Genomic DNA, 16,436 nt, shown 5'->3' on the forward strand with positions numbered 1-16,436 from the left:
CTGCACTTTCAGATATTCATATATTGCTATGGCATTTAAAGACCTCATACCCAGAGTTCATTTCTGAAGATTATTCCATTTAGTGCCAAATAATACAAAAAAGCATGAAAAAGCTTAGGAGCTAGATCCAGACAACACAGAATTTGCATGTTTGGTAAGTGTAATTACTCACATATACAACTGAAAGGGGTCCACTGTACCGGCTAGTCTTGATGCCAAGAAGGTACTTGAATTGGGAAACAGAGACATGAATTGCAGCTGCAGTGGTAAACCCGTGCACCAGGGGCTCTGTTAGATAGATGGCCACAAATCCAAATCGAAGGAAACCTAAACACAACTAACGAAAAAGAGAAGCGCCAACCCTGTGACTCCAAGTATCGCCTGGATATAGCACACACACACACCCTGCTCTCCTTTCCTCAATGCCCAGGCCAGATCAGACAAACCTGAACTTGGCTTTTCTAAAGCCAGTTCAGTAAGCAGCCATCAATGCACCCCATCTTCCATGCCACTGGCAGATACAGTGTGAGATATGGGTATGTATGTATGCATTGTTTGTGTGCATTTATGGGCAGATTAGAGAACATCAGTTGAGTTTTTCTGATAGGATAGGAAAAAATGAAAAGGGGGAATAACCCAATTTTTTTCCAGTCAAGCTAAGATGCCAGATAAAGTCCTGTCTCCAATGCATCCATCCCCAGTTCCATTATGTAGCTGCCATAAAGCAGCCTGTGTCCTACACGGTGCAGTGCAGAAGCACGTCTGCTTACAGAGGACCCACAGTGACCCAGCACTCCCTGCAAGTCCAGCAGCAGCAGCTGCCCTTACAGCAAACTGTGAGCACATACCTGGATAAGTCCTGAAAGAAAGGCGAGAGCCACAGCTACCTGAACCCTCTTAGTATCCCTAGCACTGTAATATTCAAGGACATCTGTAATATTAGTAGAATTAGAGTCCAGAGAAATAATTTCATCAGGCACTTCTCTCACAGCAACGCCACCAACCATCATACTAACCACAGCAAAGGTGCCTGAAATAAGAGGGAGAGGAAAATAATTACTTAAAATCCTGACAAGTTTTTTTTTTAGGAGTGGTTCTTACTGAGATATGCAGAATTAAACTAAAATAAGAGTTTTCTACCTTAATAATGTATTTTTTAGTCCCCAGATTTGCTCCAGTACTCAGCACCATTAAAGCTAGTTAGATAGTAAACATATACCTCGGCAGCAGGCAAACACCATCATTTTTTTCTATCTCAGTTTCTATTTTGCAAATTAAAGATTCATCCTGGCCACACAGACAGCTGACTGCAGCAATGAAATCATAGATCAGGAGTTCACAGCAGTCATTTCTAGAATGATTTCTAATCTGATACAAGATGCTCTTCTATTGCTTCCGAAGTAAAATAGATAAACTAACAATAAAAAGTACTGGTTATGTTCCATACCTTTGTGTTTCTTCTATGCACTTACATTTAAATTTATGGAAAACAACTACATTTTCTATTTCTCCAATTTTATTTTTTACAGCTTTATTAAACACACACACAACACAGACAGACTTTCAGTTATCCATACAGATATACCTATTGATATGTGCTTGGAGGTTCCAAAGAAAGTATATAGAATAACAGGATAAAATGAAGAATATAGGCCAAATACTGGGGGAACAGCTGCCAGCAAAGCATAGGCTAAACCTAGGAAACAGACACAAATATGTATGTTAGGTAAACAACAAAAATAAACCATCTGAAGCAAAGGGATTTAAGCCTACTAAAACTAAACACACCTAATAGGAAATCTAGAGAGTTGTATCAAGTTTAAAAAACAGGAGATCTTTCAGTGAATAGCCTTGAAAATGTATAATCCTCTAGGGCAGTGCCTAGAAACATGATGGGGTGAGTCAGGAAACCAAAGTCCCTAATTACAGTCACTGCAGGTGTCTGTGTTTGTGTGCACACTTGTGCACCTGTTTTGCCTTTGTGGGTGGAAGCAATCCTTAATGGCCAACAAATCCCTTTTGTTACTTTTGTTTTTGTCTGCAGAAGAACCTAGTTAGAGACACCCATACCCTCAAAACAAGGGGGACACATTTGACTTTCTCCTCCTTTTCTGATCAGACATGGTGTTCATGGCAACCTTTAACTGACTAAACACTATCCTCCTCCCTCACCCCAGAATAACTGGGATGATATAATAGTTTATGTTTCCACAAAACATGCTTCAAAATGTAAAATAAGCAGAGAATAATTTCTGACAATCTGTAAGGTCACAGAGTTTATACAGTCTGGTATTCTTCCCAAAAACAAAGTCCTTTTGGTCATTAAACATGGTCCAGCTCCATGCAGGGGAATGCAATCCACATCATTCCTATCTCTACTCTGGCAAGCACAACTGTGGAGCTGTGGGGAGAACAGCTCTGAGGAACACCAGGGAAGAACATCTCCCACTCTCTGTGTGACTCAGGGTGTGCTTGTCATGGGACCAGGCTCACAAGCAAGTGGTGTACACCATGTGATATGGCACATAACTGTCCCAAGCAGTTGCAGCCAAAACAACAGCTCTACACAGCTTGTGTTAAGGAGAACTGACACCAGAACAGAACAAATGGGCCTCAAGGAGAAAACACTGTATCCTGGCTTGGCTTGGTTATGCACTCTCACAAGTGAAGGTTGGTAACACCTGTGTGTTCTTGCCACACTTGGGCAGACTGGTCCAAGTGAGGGGTAAAAATCTCAATGGGACAGTGCAAATTCCAAACAGAAGCAATGGTTCTCCCACCATGGCGAGACAGTGATATCCAAAAACACCTCTCCCTAATAATTTAAACTGGGAGACAAAGCATCACGTTACAAAAAAAAAAAAAAAAAAGAAAAAAAAAGAAAAAAAAAAGAGCTAAACCACAAGGGTCTTCTGTGCCATTCAAGTGCTCTTGTGCAGTGTAGTAACTCATACAGCCTTGTTCTAGCCCTAAGCAATATCTGAGTCCTAACCAAAAATTAATATTCTCACCAAAATTGGACTGATGGTATTGTTTATTCTCTTGCTCAAATGAGCATTTCATTAAGCACTTGTGAAACTCATCCCACACATCTTCTCTCACCCAAGGGGTACCTTTCCTGACATCAGCCAACACCCTGTATTGTAACAGCCTGGCCCTAAATATGATGATGAACTTAACAGTATAACTAACCAGAACTGAAAATCAGTGTTCAAAACTGGGAGGGTGAGTCTGTGTGAAGTTCCTGATCTGAATACCCTTTTATTCCCTTTCATTTGTACTGGCCTTTTCAGAGACTGTCAGTGCCAAGGAAATAAAAGAGATATTGACTTGATAGGAGGTCATGGCTTAAACACCATGGTCATTGTAATTCTGCCTGGAATAATTCCCAGGCTTCTTTGAACTCATTCTTGCTATAATTACATCCATTCCAGAAAAATGAAAGTTCAACTTTTGTGTTTTTAGAAAGGGAAAGATTAGGAGCAATTTAAGGGCATGTTTACAGTCACGAAATGAATAGTGTTTACTTTAAAAGAGAGTCACATAATTAAGTATAAAGTTCACTGCTGACCACTTAAATTTTAGTGTTCCTTCAGGTCTTGACATAAATTATATTTCAGTATACAACTGGCGATGTTTGTGTCTCATATATGACAGATATGCCTGAGATTAACCACATGAGCTATCAGTTTAAGATAAGTTGATACTTCCATGTGTGGAAGAAAAAATAACCTTAATCATAAAACTTACACAAAACCAGGAAGATATGGAAATAAAGAAATTATCTGCACAGGCTAAGTTAGGGTACTTAATTATTTTAATGGGTTACCACCTATAAAAATCTTGGATTTACAGATGAATTTTTCAGACCTGCCTCAGCTTAAAGTGGAACAAGTGAGGGGAAAATATGAAATAAGTCAACACAGAAATAAACTTATTCTGAATTACATCACCATCTGGACAGGGCTCTGCGCAAATCAAAGAATTTCCTTGACTCCAAGACTTCCCAGAAAAATCTACTGAGACTGTGGCAGCTATTGTGAAGCTGCCATTACCAGAGCAGTGGGCACCCCTTAATGATATTCCTTAGAAGTGCTATTGCTTTCTAACCTCCTAACACTTCTGAAACTGCTAATAGTAACTGCTGGGAAAAACAAAAGATTCTACTGGTCCAAGAGCTGAACAGAATAGTGAACACTGGATTTCTCTGACTTCCAGAGCCTGCTCCTGCTTCAGGAATGGGCTCCATTTACAGTGACACTTCCAAGTAATTTAATAGAAATTACCACAGATTTTCAGTCTTGTTACAGAGGGTACTTTTGAATTATTCCCACCATGTAAATCACTGCCCATTACTATGGTTCCAGTGTAAACTGGTGACTTCTAGCCTTAGGTATCAGTCTTTCAATTCTTGCATGTTCTTCTCTAGTTAAATTTAGTTTGGTTACTTTGTCTCAGTTAGTCTCTGAAACATAATGTCTATGTGTCTGTTAGATATTGCTACCCTCTGTAGGAAATATGCCATGACTTTCAGAACAATGAGATCAGTAAATAATATGGTGCATTCAGCAAACGTTTAGACATGCATTTAAACTGTGAAAAGCTAGTCTGCCATTGAGAACTGTGATACCGATTAGAGAGGGAGCCTCTCTCAGAGTTTGGTGCGTATCACTGACTTGCACTTTAAAGGGAATCATTCTGAGCTGGTCTGCAGAATCCATTCTGATCTCCACACAGAGCCCTGATATACACATCTGATGTTTCAGGATGCCAAGCACTAGCATAAAAGCACATATGGAAAAAGCAAAGAAGAGAGAATTAAATCCAGAGGTACACTCACCTTGAGGAAGCTGCATGATCCCAGTGCTTATACCTGAGATAATGTCACCCAATAAGTATTCCTTTACTGGGTAACGAGGAAGCCATTTTAAAATTGGTAAGAAATTGTAAAGATGAGACTTGGCTCTCTTAGAAGAACAACTGGAAATACAAAGCAGAAAGAAAGTTAGACACTAGGGGACAAACAGGTTGCAAAAATTCTTTTCATCCCTATATAGGAAAATAGCTCCTTCACAGACAGGCTCAGACTCCTGATGACAGTAATTTCTGGACATGCTTAAGCACAAACGACTATGCTTCCAGTTAATTTAGCCCTTAATCACATGTTAGTGCTATTCACAAACAAGACAAAAGTCTTGTGAGCCTGGAGGTCAGTGGGAAGTAAAACTTCCAGTCTATGCACAATTGAGTGGTCACACAACACCTTTTGCTGAGATCATTCCTAGTAACAAACCCCCTGAGCATAACTTGCTTCCTGATAGTGGTTTTCACTCACCAGAGTACTTTGCAGTGCTTTTTCCCATTTACTAGTTCCATGCTTTATACTGGTTTGATCATAATGTTATATATTACTATGCTTTAGATTTTTTTATATTAATTTAATCACTACTTATTACTATCACTACTAGTACTGATAGACCCTTTCAGGCTATTTGAGTGCATAACCCTTCTTCACCCGGAAAGGAAAGGCACTGAAGCCAGCAGCACTGACCCTTGTGGCTCTTAGCAGAGCTATTAACCTTTTGAAAACCTGACTCATGATAGAGCCAGGAAACCAGTATCTCTATCCAGTAGTGCTTTGCATCATATCTTGATTATACTGTGGTAAGTTTAACCTTGGCTAAAAATGTAACACAGGGATTGTATAAATGCTCTTCTGCATAGGGGAATTGCAAGACAATTGCAGAGATTTATTAGCATTTCTGAATTGCACAGTGAAGAAGCTTGTTGCTACAAGTGAGAGAGTCATCCACACTTCTCCATGGTTAAGTAGACTGTATCACAAGAAGGAGGATTTTGATCCAGTTTTTTAAATTCAGGACAGATTCAGATTTCTGAGGTAGAATTAAGTGTCTTTACCATTGAAGTCATTCCATAAACCAAAGCAAATCTCCTAATGTCAAATTATGTGAACAGGAATACTTTATAGAAAAGCAATTCTGTTGTCCTGCAGAACAAGGTTTGAGAAAGAAATGGAAAAAACTCTGCAAATGAAGCATGGATAAACATAAAGCTAATGAGAACTTCGCTAGAACTTAAATCCCCTGGTATCATGGAGCACAGCTAAAGACATTTCACATCTAACCAGATGATTCCAAGGCAGTTAATTAAAAGCTAGAGAATGCCTTTAGTAAATTCTTATTAGACTAATAATTTAGAACTCTACACAGCTATCACACTTCTCCATTCTTCTGTGAAATGATCATGTGAAGCACAAATTTGGCCATAAATATTTCCACATAAAAAGAATAGATATTTTTCTGAGTCTTATGAATTTATGTCATGCGATTTGACTAATACTTCACATTCCCAAGCTGCATATTTTCCTTTTGCACTTTGATTGCAATTCAACTAATTTATCCAACATTTTCTAATATAGTTATACATTAACATTAAAAACACATACACAGCTCCTTCCCAGTCTTGCTCAATAGTCAAAATAGAATTAGTGGCTTTATCTTATAGGTTTCTTTGAAGAGATTACCAGCTAAGTGCATGAATCAATTAAGAATTATAATATTTCTAACCAATAAAACAAAGATAAGACAAAAATCCCTACCGACAAGAATGTGCAATCTTCTGCCCTAAAGTCTGAGGGGTTCTCTGTCGCCTGTGCAGCTGTCCTTGCAGAAGCTCCTGGTTGTATATTGGTCTCTGTACACAATACATCTGGGTTTGCTCAAGGTTTGCTTCTTGCTCTTGAGCATGTTCCATAGCTGATCTCACAGAGTAGCAGTGAAGGAGGAACAGTTCCACGGGCTCCACTAAAAAACCTAGTTGCAGACAAAATAAGTTTGGTTTCCTTTTTAATTCAGATTTGGCATTTCCTTTCAAATAATGTATTTTGACAAGCAAGAGACAAGAATTGTGATTGCAGCCTAATTAAATGGTCTGTAACAGCAGTAAGAAAATAAATCACAGTCTTTAGTATATGCAAGCCATTAATTTATGCTTCTCTTGTATAATGAAAGCTTTTGCATGAATTACTTTGTAAATAAGAGCTGAAATGAACTTGGAATGTTGTATTCATGCTTATCTAGATTTTCCCTCAGTTTTTAAAGAACGTGTCAATGTAGGAGGGAGATTCCCTTATTGCTGAGTTACTTCCTGCTTACTCACAAACTGGCATGTCCATTTTCAAAGGACCGAACTCTGACTTTAACACTGAGAAACACACTTCTTTCTTCCAGATTGTCAGTTGCTTCCTGCATCCGTCCACCTGCTTTCCCCTCTACTTCAGAAGCTTCTTTTTATCCAAACAGCATCTCAAGGATACACAATCCACTACTTTCAAACAATTATTATTTCGAAGGATGTGCCACTTACTGCTATTCTCAATCTGCACTGACTAAAACAGGAATTGGGAGATATGCCCAGTCTTAAAACTAGCCAGAAGGTTTGTAGAAATCTATCTGTCTGCCTGATTCAGTGCCACAAACATCTTAACATGTTTAAAAGACACTCTGCTACTCCATTGCCCCATGTTTGCTGCTTTCAGAAATACCGGGCAAGAAACACAACTCCCAGCTCTGAGCGAAGTGACAGGGCTGCTATGTTGTTAGGCAGAGATGCTGGCTAGTGCCACATTTGATGACAGGACGTGAGTGCAGTGGGAAACAGAGCCATCATTATGAACAAGGCCTTGGGCTCAAGTCCAGCAAGTCACTTAAGCATGTGTTTGCCTTCAACCAAGGGTGCTAACCCAGGGGTGTTCCGTTTTTAGCTGTACATCAATACTTTTCTGGGAAAGAGTTACCACACAGACATTAAACAAATTGCTACCTAAACACTCAGACAAAGCTAACTATGATTGGTCCAACATTCTGATTCAGCAAATACAGTCAGACCACCGGAAAAATACCAATATTGCTATCTATGCCTTCACTCTGATGAAAGTGCTGGAATTTTCCACTCAGGTCTTGGTAGTCTCCTAGAGCTGACACAGCCTAGCATCTCTTCAGTTCTCAGTATTTCATAAGCAATATTCTCCCTAGTCAGCAAGAAAAGGATATTTTTACTAAAATTGTAATGTTTTATTTACTGCACACTCTATATTGACTTCAGCCTTATTGTATGAAATAAAGGTGATCCTACTTGAGGATCCATGATCCCCAGAAGTCTCTTCAAGCCTCAAAAATTCTGGGATTCCATAATGATCCCTTATGTCATTATTCACACAGAATCTATCTTTTCCAGTAATTAATTTATGTGTTCTGGCAACATTAGCTTTATCTACAAATTAAGAAGCAATTTTAATCAGTCCTAAACAGAAAATCCACTCAAATTAGAACAAAAACTGCAGCTGCATGCAAAAGACACAAACCAAATCAGTTCAATGACTTGGTTTTGGCCAAACTTCTCCAATGAAATGAGAATGCAACATGAAAACATTTTTAGCTACGGTTTTAAAATGTACACCCTACCTTCTTTCTGCTACAAAGGACTGCAACGCAAGACAGTGCCCGGCTAACCCCAAACAATTCAGCTCCTGAATTTCCACCTTAGAGTACGTTTGGCTTCAGGTAGATTGGTTAATATATGGAAGAGCCACATGAGCTTGTAATGTAAATCTAGACCTGGAGAGGTCTGGACATCTCCACTTCTCTACACATGCTCCAGCTCTTCCAGGTACTATAAGCATTTACAGAACAACAGAAGTTCCATCCTGCCTGTGTTTTTCATAGTGAAATAAATTATTCAAATGGTGTATTTGACTAATTGAACAAGGCCCAACTCTAAATCAGTTATCCAGATCATGGCAAGTGTTAGTTTGGAATACTACCAGAGGTCACAACCCACGTTTCACCGTCACTCAGTCTGAAGTTTTTAAACTGCAGATTGAATGTTTCTGATTCTGTTAGAATAAGGAAGTTACTGAATTGTGAGAACCAGCTAGAAGAAAAGTAACTTGAGGAAGGACATGATAGGATCTTATCTTTACCTTCAGGAGATACAAGAACATGGAAATCAAATCACATGTCATTAAAAGAGATCCTAAATCTACCTAAAACTACTGCTGAACGTATCAAATTCTTTTTTTCCATGTCATGTCACCAACTTCATCTTAACAGCCCTGCCTAAGCATGTTCCCTGCTGGCAACCTAAAATACTAAGATGTAGATAATAAAGTAACTATTAAAATATTTTATATCATACCTGTCTTGCAAAAGTATACAGAGAGCAAGACTGAGATGGTTATCTTTAAAAGAGATGATACACATTGTCCATAGAGTAGCAAAACAGTAACATTTCATGACTGGTTCGACTGTCTCTCCAAGTGTATGCTGTAGGACAAACTGCCAACACAATTATCCAAGGCTCAGAAACTGAGCCTTACCCTTCACTCCCAGAATGCTTGAAGAAGAACAAAAGCAAGGTACTGTCATTTTCATGAAAAGAATGCTTACTGCTATGATTTCTGAAAACTCATATACCTTTGTCCAGAGGAAGAGAAAGGCAATAGTGGTTACTGGAACACTGCTTTGTAACACTGCTTTTGGTGGTTGCAACACCAACCTTTGAACTTCATGGCAAGAATAAAGTTAAAAAGCTGTAAGAAACCCTGTCATTAATCTTATCAGCCAGATAACAGTTGAGTTGAAGTAGTTAAAACCTGTATGCAAAAGACTTAAGAGTTGGCAGTTCTTTATCTGACTGATAAAGGCCTTATGTCTTTACTGCTATTATCAAATTGACGGTGTTAAAGAAAAAAAAAAAGTGAAGCAAACATGAATTTATAACACTATCACTAATAAATTAGCACTTTCTCTTCCCAATCTTAGCTGATAAAGGAGGTCTGTCAAGCCATCTGCACTGATTCTTGTAGAGGACAATAATTTCTGATCCAAATCACATTAATCAGAGTGCAACCATAAAATTTATAGGGACAGAAATTTGACTGTTGTTCCTTAGATTCAAAACACAACTATGTGGAGAAAAAAGCAAGAAGGTGGAGACATTAGGAATGGTGTACCATGTGACTCTTGCAGCTTTCATAGGCACTTTCGCTCCTAACGTGTATCTAACCTGAGTGTGTCTGAACTACCTAAGGAAACAGGGGAGTCAAATCCATTGGCGTGCCTGTCTTAAAAGAGCAAAACCCCTTTTGGAAGCTAAGCACAAATTGCTTTGAGTAGCAGAAAAGCACAGGTGGACAGTACTAGTACTGTGTTAAAGTGTGTCCTCTGCTAGAGAATTCCAAGTTTGATCATGAACTAAAAAGTCTACGGAATATTTTTTGTCTTCAAGCTTACAGAGGTGAAGGGCTGGTGGAGATACTGTCACTCGATGTAAAATATGTTCTCCCAAATGTACTCTGAAAAGCAGTTACTGAAAGGTCTGTTCCTACTGTCTGAAGAACCAAGACACAAACCAGGTGATTTTAGGAAGCACATAATGGCTCATTTCTTTCTTTCCTCTCTGGACTCATTCCCCAGTGCCCTATGGCCTTCCATTTTTCACCCTGAGTGACATGTACAAAGTTGTTTTTAAAATAAGCACAAAGGTGAAAAATGACTGGGTGGGGTCATAAGGAATGTGTTCTTCTAGTTTTATTGGACTGTTCCCATCATTCTCATTTCTCCTCCATTACTCCCATTAAATCCACTAACAACTAGATATTTTAAACCTAAAGCCTTGATGTAAAACTTCATAAATTTAGAAGTAACTTAATAAACAAACAAAATTTTCCTTGTGTAGGTCCTAATCTAAGTAATGCACTCCTGTAGTGAACCTTCAGGGAAAAAAAAATCATGACCTTTAATTTCTATGCAGCTTTTAGACAGGCAAAATTTCCACCCTATTCATTAGAAAGGTAAAATGATTACATAAACTGTGTTTGGTTGTGTGATAAAAGCTTCTCCACACACCTAGAGTGTTACTCAGAATAGCAGGACGGAGAACCTGGATAATACCCTGGGGCGCTGCTGCCAGGGCCACCACATGAGCCATCAGCCTACCAAAAGCTCAGCACCACCAGTCCAGAGTAGTATAAAAGGGTCACCTATGGGACCCTGGAAGTCCCTGCCAGCTCTGGGTGTGAACAGCATCTGCTCATCTCTAAGAGTAAGAACACTCAGGGGCAACAGAAGGGGTCCTGGGAAGTCCTGGCCAGTCACACATGTGCACATGATGGTCTGTACCAACAACTCAGGTAGGTTGAGGGCTCGTATGTCCAGCTCAGCTGGGAAGATTGGGATGAAGGAGCTACTAGACAGACTGTGAGCCTGTGCACTGGAGGGATCCACCTTGCAGATGTGTGATGTATCTCTGCATTATGTACTTATAGTCTCAGTACTGGGCCTCCATCCTGCTCAGCTGGAGAGAGCAGAGGGGATGCAGCTGTCAGTGTTGCCTCTCTGATATGCATGACTTGCCATGGACAAATGTAAGTACATTGTGTATGTGTGTTGTCTGTGTGTGTGCTTATGGGAAACACATCTTCAGACTTGGTACTGCTTGGATCTGGGGATACGGAGCAGCAGCCCCACTTTCCTTAGGCTGTGTGATATATTTTCCTCTAGTGAACCTATCTTAGTCACTGAAAAGAGCATAATAATAACATCAAGCATAAGGATCCTTCTCTCAAATTGGTAACAAATTAGACATATATATATACACACACTTAAAAATAATAAGATTATGTAACTGGTAAGAAGTAATTTATATTTCATGTTTCTTGCCAAAAAATACTTAAGTCCCCAGAGGTTCACTCCATGGACTAACGAATTCATTAGTGTCTTAACAGTACCTCTTATCAACCAGCAATCTTATGTTTGTTTTCATCAACAGAATGTTTTAGGAACCTGTTACGATGATTGATCTGTTTAATCCATTCCACATAAGATAAACACCTGGAGCACTTTGAGTAGCAGAACATTTATATCTCAGAGGGAAGGAGACCAGAGATGGCTTCTGTTTCTAGTGTAAACACACTGATGACTATAAGAACCCATGGCAATATGATCATTCTTATTACCACTTTTTGTAACTTCAGTGACCTTGGATCCCAGTCTGCCATCCTCCTTCCCTTTGCCAAAAGCAGTAGCTAGTGATAGTGGAATCAATAAGTTAATCAGAATGGTACTGTGGCTGATGACCCCTTTGTTGTGCTCAAGCCAACTGATAAGGGCATACACCACCTCAGAGACAGGTAATCATTAGCCTGCTTAATTTTCCAGAGAAAATCCACTGCCAAAAACTTTGCTGGAGCAGTTTTCATCATAAAGCTCCAGATGATCAGAGGAGATAACATAAATCAAGATCATCTATACACACCAAGCTAAACCAGGACAATTTCTTTACTTCTTGTGATCTCAGTGCACCAATGACCTCCAGCAGCTGGTTCATTTTTTCAGGCAAAGTGGAACATGCAGAAAGCAAACAAATGTCTGTGCAGAAAGAAATTACTTCACTCTATGATACAATTCCTTCTGCAGAGAAGCCACCAGAAGAATTCTCCCCTCTCTATCTGTTTCATCAACTCTTTACACACATCATTACCCTCTCAAGTGCTGCATCAAGTTAAAAATAAACAACAAAAAAATAGAAGGTTGTTATTTATAACCAAAATCATCTCAGTCATCATGTTTACAGTGCAAACCTCTCAAGTCACAGAGGAAACTGAAGGAGAGTAAAAACGTGTGGGCAGAGGAAAAAATGATGGGGGTGCAGAGAGGGAAGAAGAGAGGGTTTAGAATGGGATTACAATTTCTATTCCACTTTCAGTGCTGAAAATATGGCATAAAGTAACTACATTACTTAAGTAACATGAGGTTTTGAAAAGTCTCCAAGGATCCTCTAAAAGGCTCTCTTTCCTCTGCAAAACAGGCTACAGCCACTGCCCTGCCTGAAGAAATTCCTGAAGAACCAATGCTTCTGAAAGGCAACACAACTTCAGCATAGGGCAGCCACTCCTTGGGAAAGTAGTAGTGCTAACTGTTTCTCAAAGCTGCAGCTCTCTTCTGGATAGTTCTAAGAATTTCCCTATCCATATCAGGATCTGCTAACACTTCATTCTTGGCAGCTACTTCATAACACATTTTCTGTGGTTTTTTTTCTGCACTAGGTATCAAACCAAATCCTACATGAGCAGAACATGATTTATGATAGATCCTGTCCCCATTTATGCAACTGTTGCTTGGTTAAGATGTTATCTAAACAACAGCATTCTCCTGTCTCCTATGTACTTGAATGCTTCTTCATGATCTGAAGGTGAGTGCCAGGCAGTGGGAATAACCTTCCTCAACATTTTGATGCTAAGGTTACACCTAAAAGCCATAAGTGCACAGCCAACACAGGCCAACACTGCCTCTGCTTGAAATATTTAAAAAGCCACTGTGAGCAAAGAATGTGTAGAGAAGTTTCTCAAATAAGTGTTTCACAGCAATACTCTGCTTTATTTGCAGCTCACCTTATGGCTTCATATTTCTTCTGTGCTGATGAAATTTTAATGTGAGACAGCCTCATGTCTGTTCTTAACTGCACAAACAAAAAGACCAACCCTCATAGAGGTGAAAACTTTCACAAATGGCCCTTTAAGTGTGTTTTGCAGAACAACCCTGCATGAAAAGATTCCTGCAACAGCTACACTAGAACAGTTTGTCTTGATGAAGGAACTGGAAGAGCAAGAAGGGTATCTGGGCTGAGCATCACCAAATGAAATGAAGAAAGGTTCATTGAGTAATCTGACGATTTCTTCTTGCAAGAACCCTTTTTTCTCAGGAACATATATGCAAAAGAAACAAATGTCACCAGAAAGCAAGGAAAAAAAAAATCAGACTCACTATAACTGTAGTTAGACTCAGGTCATCTGTTCAGCTATTCAGGCATAAATGAAACACACACACACAAAAAAAAAATCATACATATATATATATATATATATTTTAAACATGAAACTGGCCAAGAAATTTAGCTAGAATAATATAATACAAAACTGAAAACAAGCAAACAACAAGTACAGCTCAAAATTCCAAAAAAAACCCGCAATGAACCAGAGACAGTAGAAAAAGAAACAGTAAACCTGAAAGAAATTGCAAGGGCTTAGAAAACAATGTTATGTCAAAGCTGTAAGCTGGGGCAGGATCCTGGTAAAGCAGGATATGCAGGATTAGATGCTGACCATGCTGAAGAGTTAAATGAACTCAGGTACAGCTTCCTCTGGGAAAAGACTTAAACCACGTTATGCTATAAAGTTAAGCAATAGCAAAATTTCAGTATTTAGCAAAGACATTACAGTTGCCTGCATCTGTGAAAGATATGTCATTTTGTTACTGATGTGACTCTTCAGATTTGCCTGATCTTAGCAGAGCTCTGTGAGAACAGGAATGGGCAGCTCCCTGTGGGTACCTCTGAGTAGCAATCCAAGTTTTCTTCTGCATGGGGTATGGATTTTTCTATTCCATGAAAACCAGGTAGAAATTCTGTAATCCTTAATCAGTTCAATCCTTAATTGAGCTTAATTGATCTGTCCTGACTAGACTGAACTTCAACAAGGATGTTTCAAACAACAGACACACAGCAATCTTTGATTTGGATTGGAAAATTCTGTCTGTGCCTTAGAATGGCAGAATGATGGAAAGGACCTTCAAGACTACCTATTTCCAACCCCCTCCCATGGGCAGGGACACCTTCCCCTAAGATCAGGTTGCTCAAAGCACCATCCAACATGGAATGAGAGGTTTTCTGAGGAGTTCTCAAATCTCAGCCCTGCCTCAGAACCTAATTTCCATAAAATAAATTAAAAGGAGCAATTTGATGTTCGCTCTAGCCCAGTCTATGTGTCAGAACCTCAGATTTTCAATTAACAGATTAAAATCTATTAATTAGCTAACCCACACCCTCCTCAATAACCACAATACTACAAGAACACAAATAGAATTGGACATACAAAAGGGTACGCCACAGTCAAAGCACGGTAGTAAAACTTGATCCCCCGTCTGGGCAAAACCAGTAAGTTTTCAATGAAGGCTGGAGAAAAAAAGATTTCACCCAGGCAGTAAAAATATAGATTGTCAAAATCTCCCAGGAAGGCAAACACACTATTCTTTGTCAAATGGAAGGTTTTCCCAGCTTGCTACTGCACAAAACAAAATAAATAGTTAATGCAACGTTTTGAGAAGATTAGTCCAAGTTCCTACATAGGCCAGTAGTTCATATATGTACTCTTTTAATAATAAATAAAAAAATCTAAATCCTATCAATGCAACTGACTTGCAAAACTCATTCAACTGCTTGCACAAATTTACAGCCATATCTTCAAACTCGTGGAAAAACTTGATATTGTCTGTGTATAGCTTTCCCATTACCTGAGCACACAGTAAAGACCTGCACTTTGCTACTGCTTATATTTTTGAAAAGCAAAAAGCTATAGATAGCTGGTTAGAAAATAACAGCAATGGCTGGTCTTGTAGCCATATGAAGAAATATTATCAAGGACTATCAAGAAACACTGTCTAGCAGGACAACATTCTGCTGACTAACAGATCTAGGGAAAGAAACATCTGAATAAAATGGTGTTTAATTCATTAAAGTTAACTGGGAAATCAACAGGCTAATTAGAGCTGGAGAGTTTTAGATTCAGCATGGTTTTCTTGTGCTAAAAGTTAAAGGATATGAAACAATCAGATAGAAAAAAAAAACAGAAAAGAAAGCTTTAGAAAATCAGATCTTACAGAAAAAATACACCAGCAATAAAATAGAAGAAGAAATTGCAGTCAGCAGTTCATTGGGCAGAGACCAAGAGAGGCAGAGGAGCTCATGGGACTTTGTGCTTTTCTAGGCAACTCAGTGGCTGCACAAAAGTCTTGGTTACATTTACGGAGCCTACAGCTGCAATTCAAATTAATAGTAGCTCAGGATAATACTGGTCTGTCTATACTATAACAGTCAAAGCAGACAGACATATGTTCAGTTCTTCTTTCTCAAGTTATTAGCAAAAGAGCAACAGTGTGACAGCCATGTGCTAAATTTGTGCCTGTTTTCTATGGTTTTAGCATCACTCTAAATAATAACATCTTTCCTTGTGGTTTTGGAATACTGAAGCTCTAAAAACATTGAATTTTTGGGGACAGACTACTATACCCATGAAAAACTGTGTGCTAAAGGTATGATTTGAACCACAGTAATGGACTAGAAATTCAAAACAAAAGGTAACATGTAATGGCTGTTCAGTGCTCCAAGTTGTAAGATCTGATGGCTGAATCCAATAAAGCATTTAGTAAGTATTCAGCTTAGAAAACAGGGCTCAGTTTGTGCCAGAGGCTAAAAACAGCACCATTTCCTAGGCCTTTCACCTAGATCATGCTCAATCATCTGCATTTTTTAAAATTATGTCTGCCTTTAAGCAAACTGTTACCCTGCACACAGAGTTTGTA

General features: G+C 39.0%; 1 protein-coding gene across 3 annotated transcripts in view; it reads right to left on the reverse strand.

Moving 5' to 3' along the window:
- The window catches only part of LOC131591455 (prestin-like), a 33,132-nt gene that overhangs the window by 14,769 nt on the left and 1,927 nt on the right, over positions 1-16,436 (reverse strand). For all 3 annotated transcript variants that reach the window (XM_058862175.1, XM_058862176.1, XM_058862177.1), the window contains exons 3-7: positions 6,620-6,833; positions 4,841-4,980; positions 1,586-1,696; positions 849-1,030; positions 173-337 (exon numbers count right to left, since the gene is read on the reverse strand). In XM_058862175.1, the coding sequence (XP_058718158.1) occupies positions 173-337; positions 849-1,030; positions 1,586-1,696; positions 4,841-4,980; positions 6,620-6,774 (753 nt within the window). In that variant the 5' untranslated portion in view covers positions 6,775-6,833. The remainder of the gene's footprint in view (positions 1-172; positions 338-848; positions 1,031-1,585; positions 1,697-4,840; positions 4,981-6,619; positions 6,834-16,436) is intronic.

This window comes from Poecile atricapillus, chromosome W (genome assembly GCF_030490865.1).
Source record: "Poecile atricapillus isolate bPoeAtr1 chromosome W, bPoeAtr1.hap1, whole genome shotgun sequence".
Taxonomy (NCBI): Eukaryota; Metazoa; Chordata; class Aves; order Passeriformes; family Paridae; genus Poecile; species Poecile atricapillus.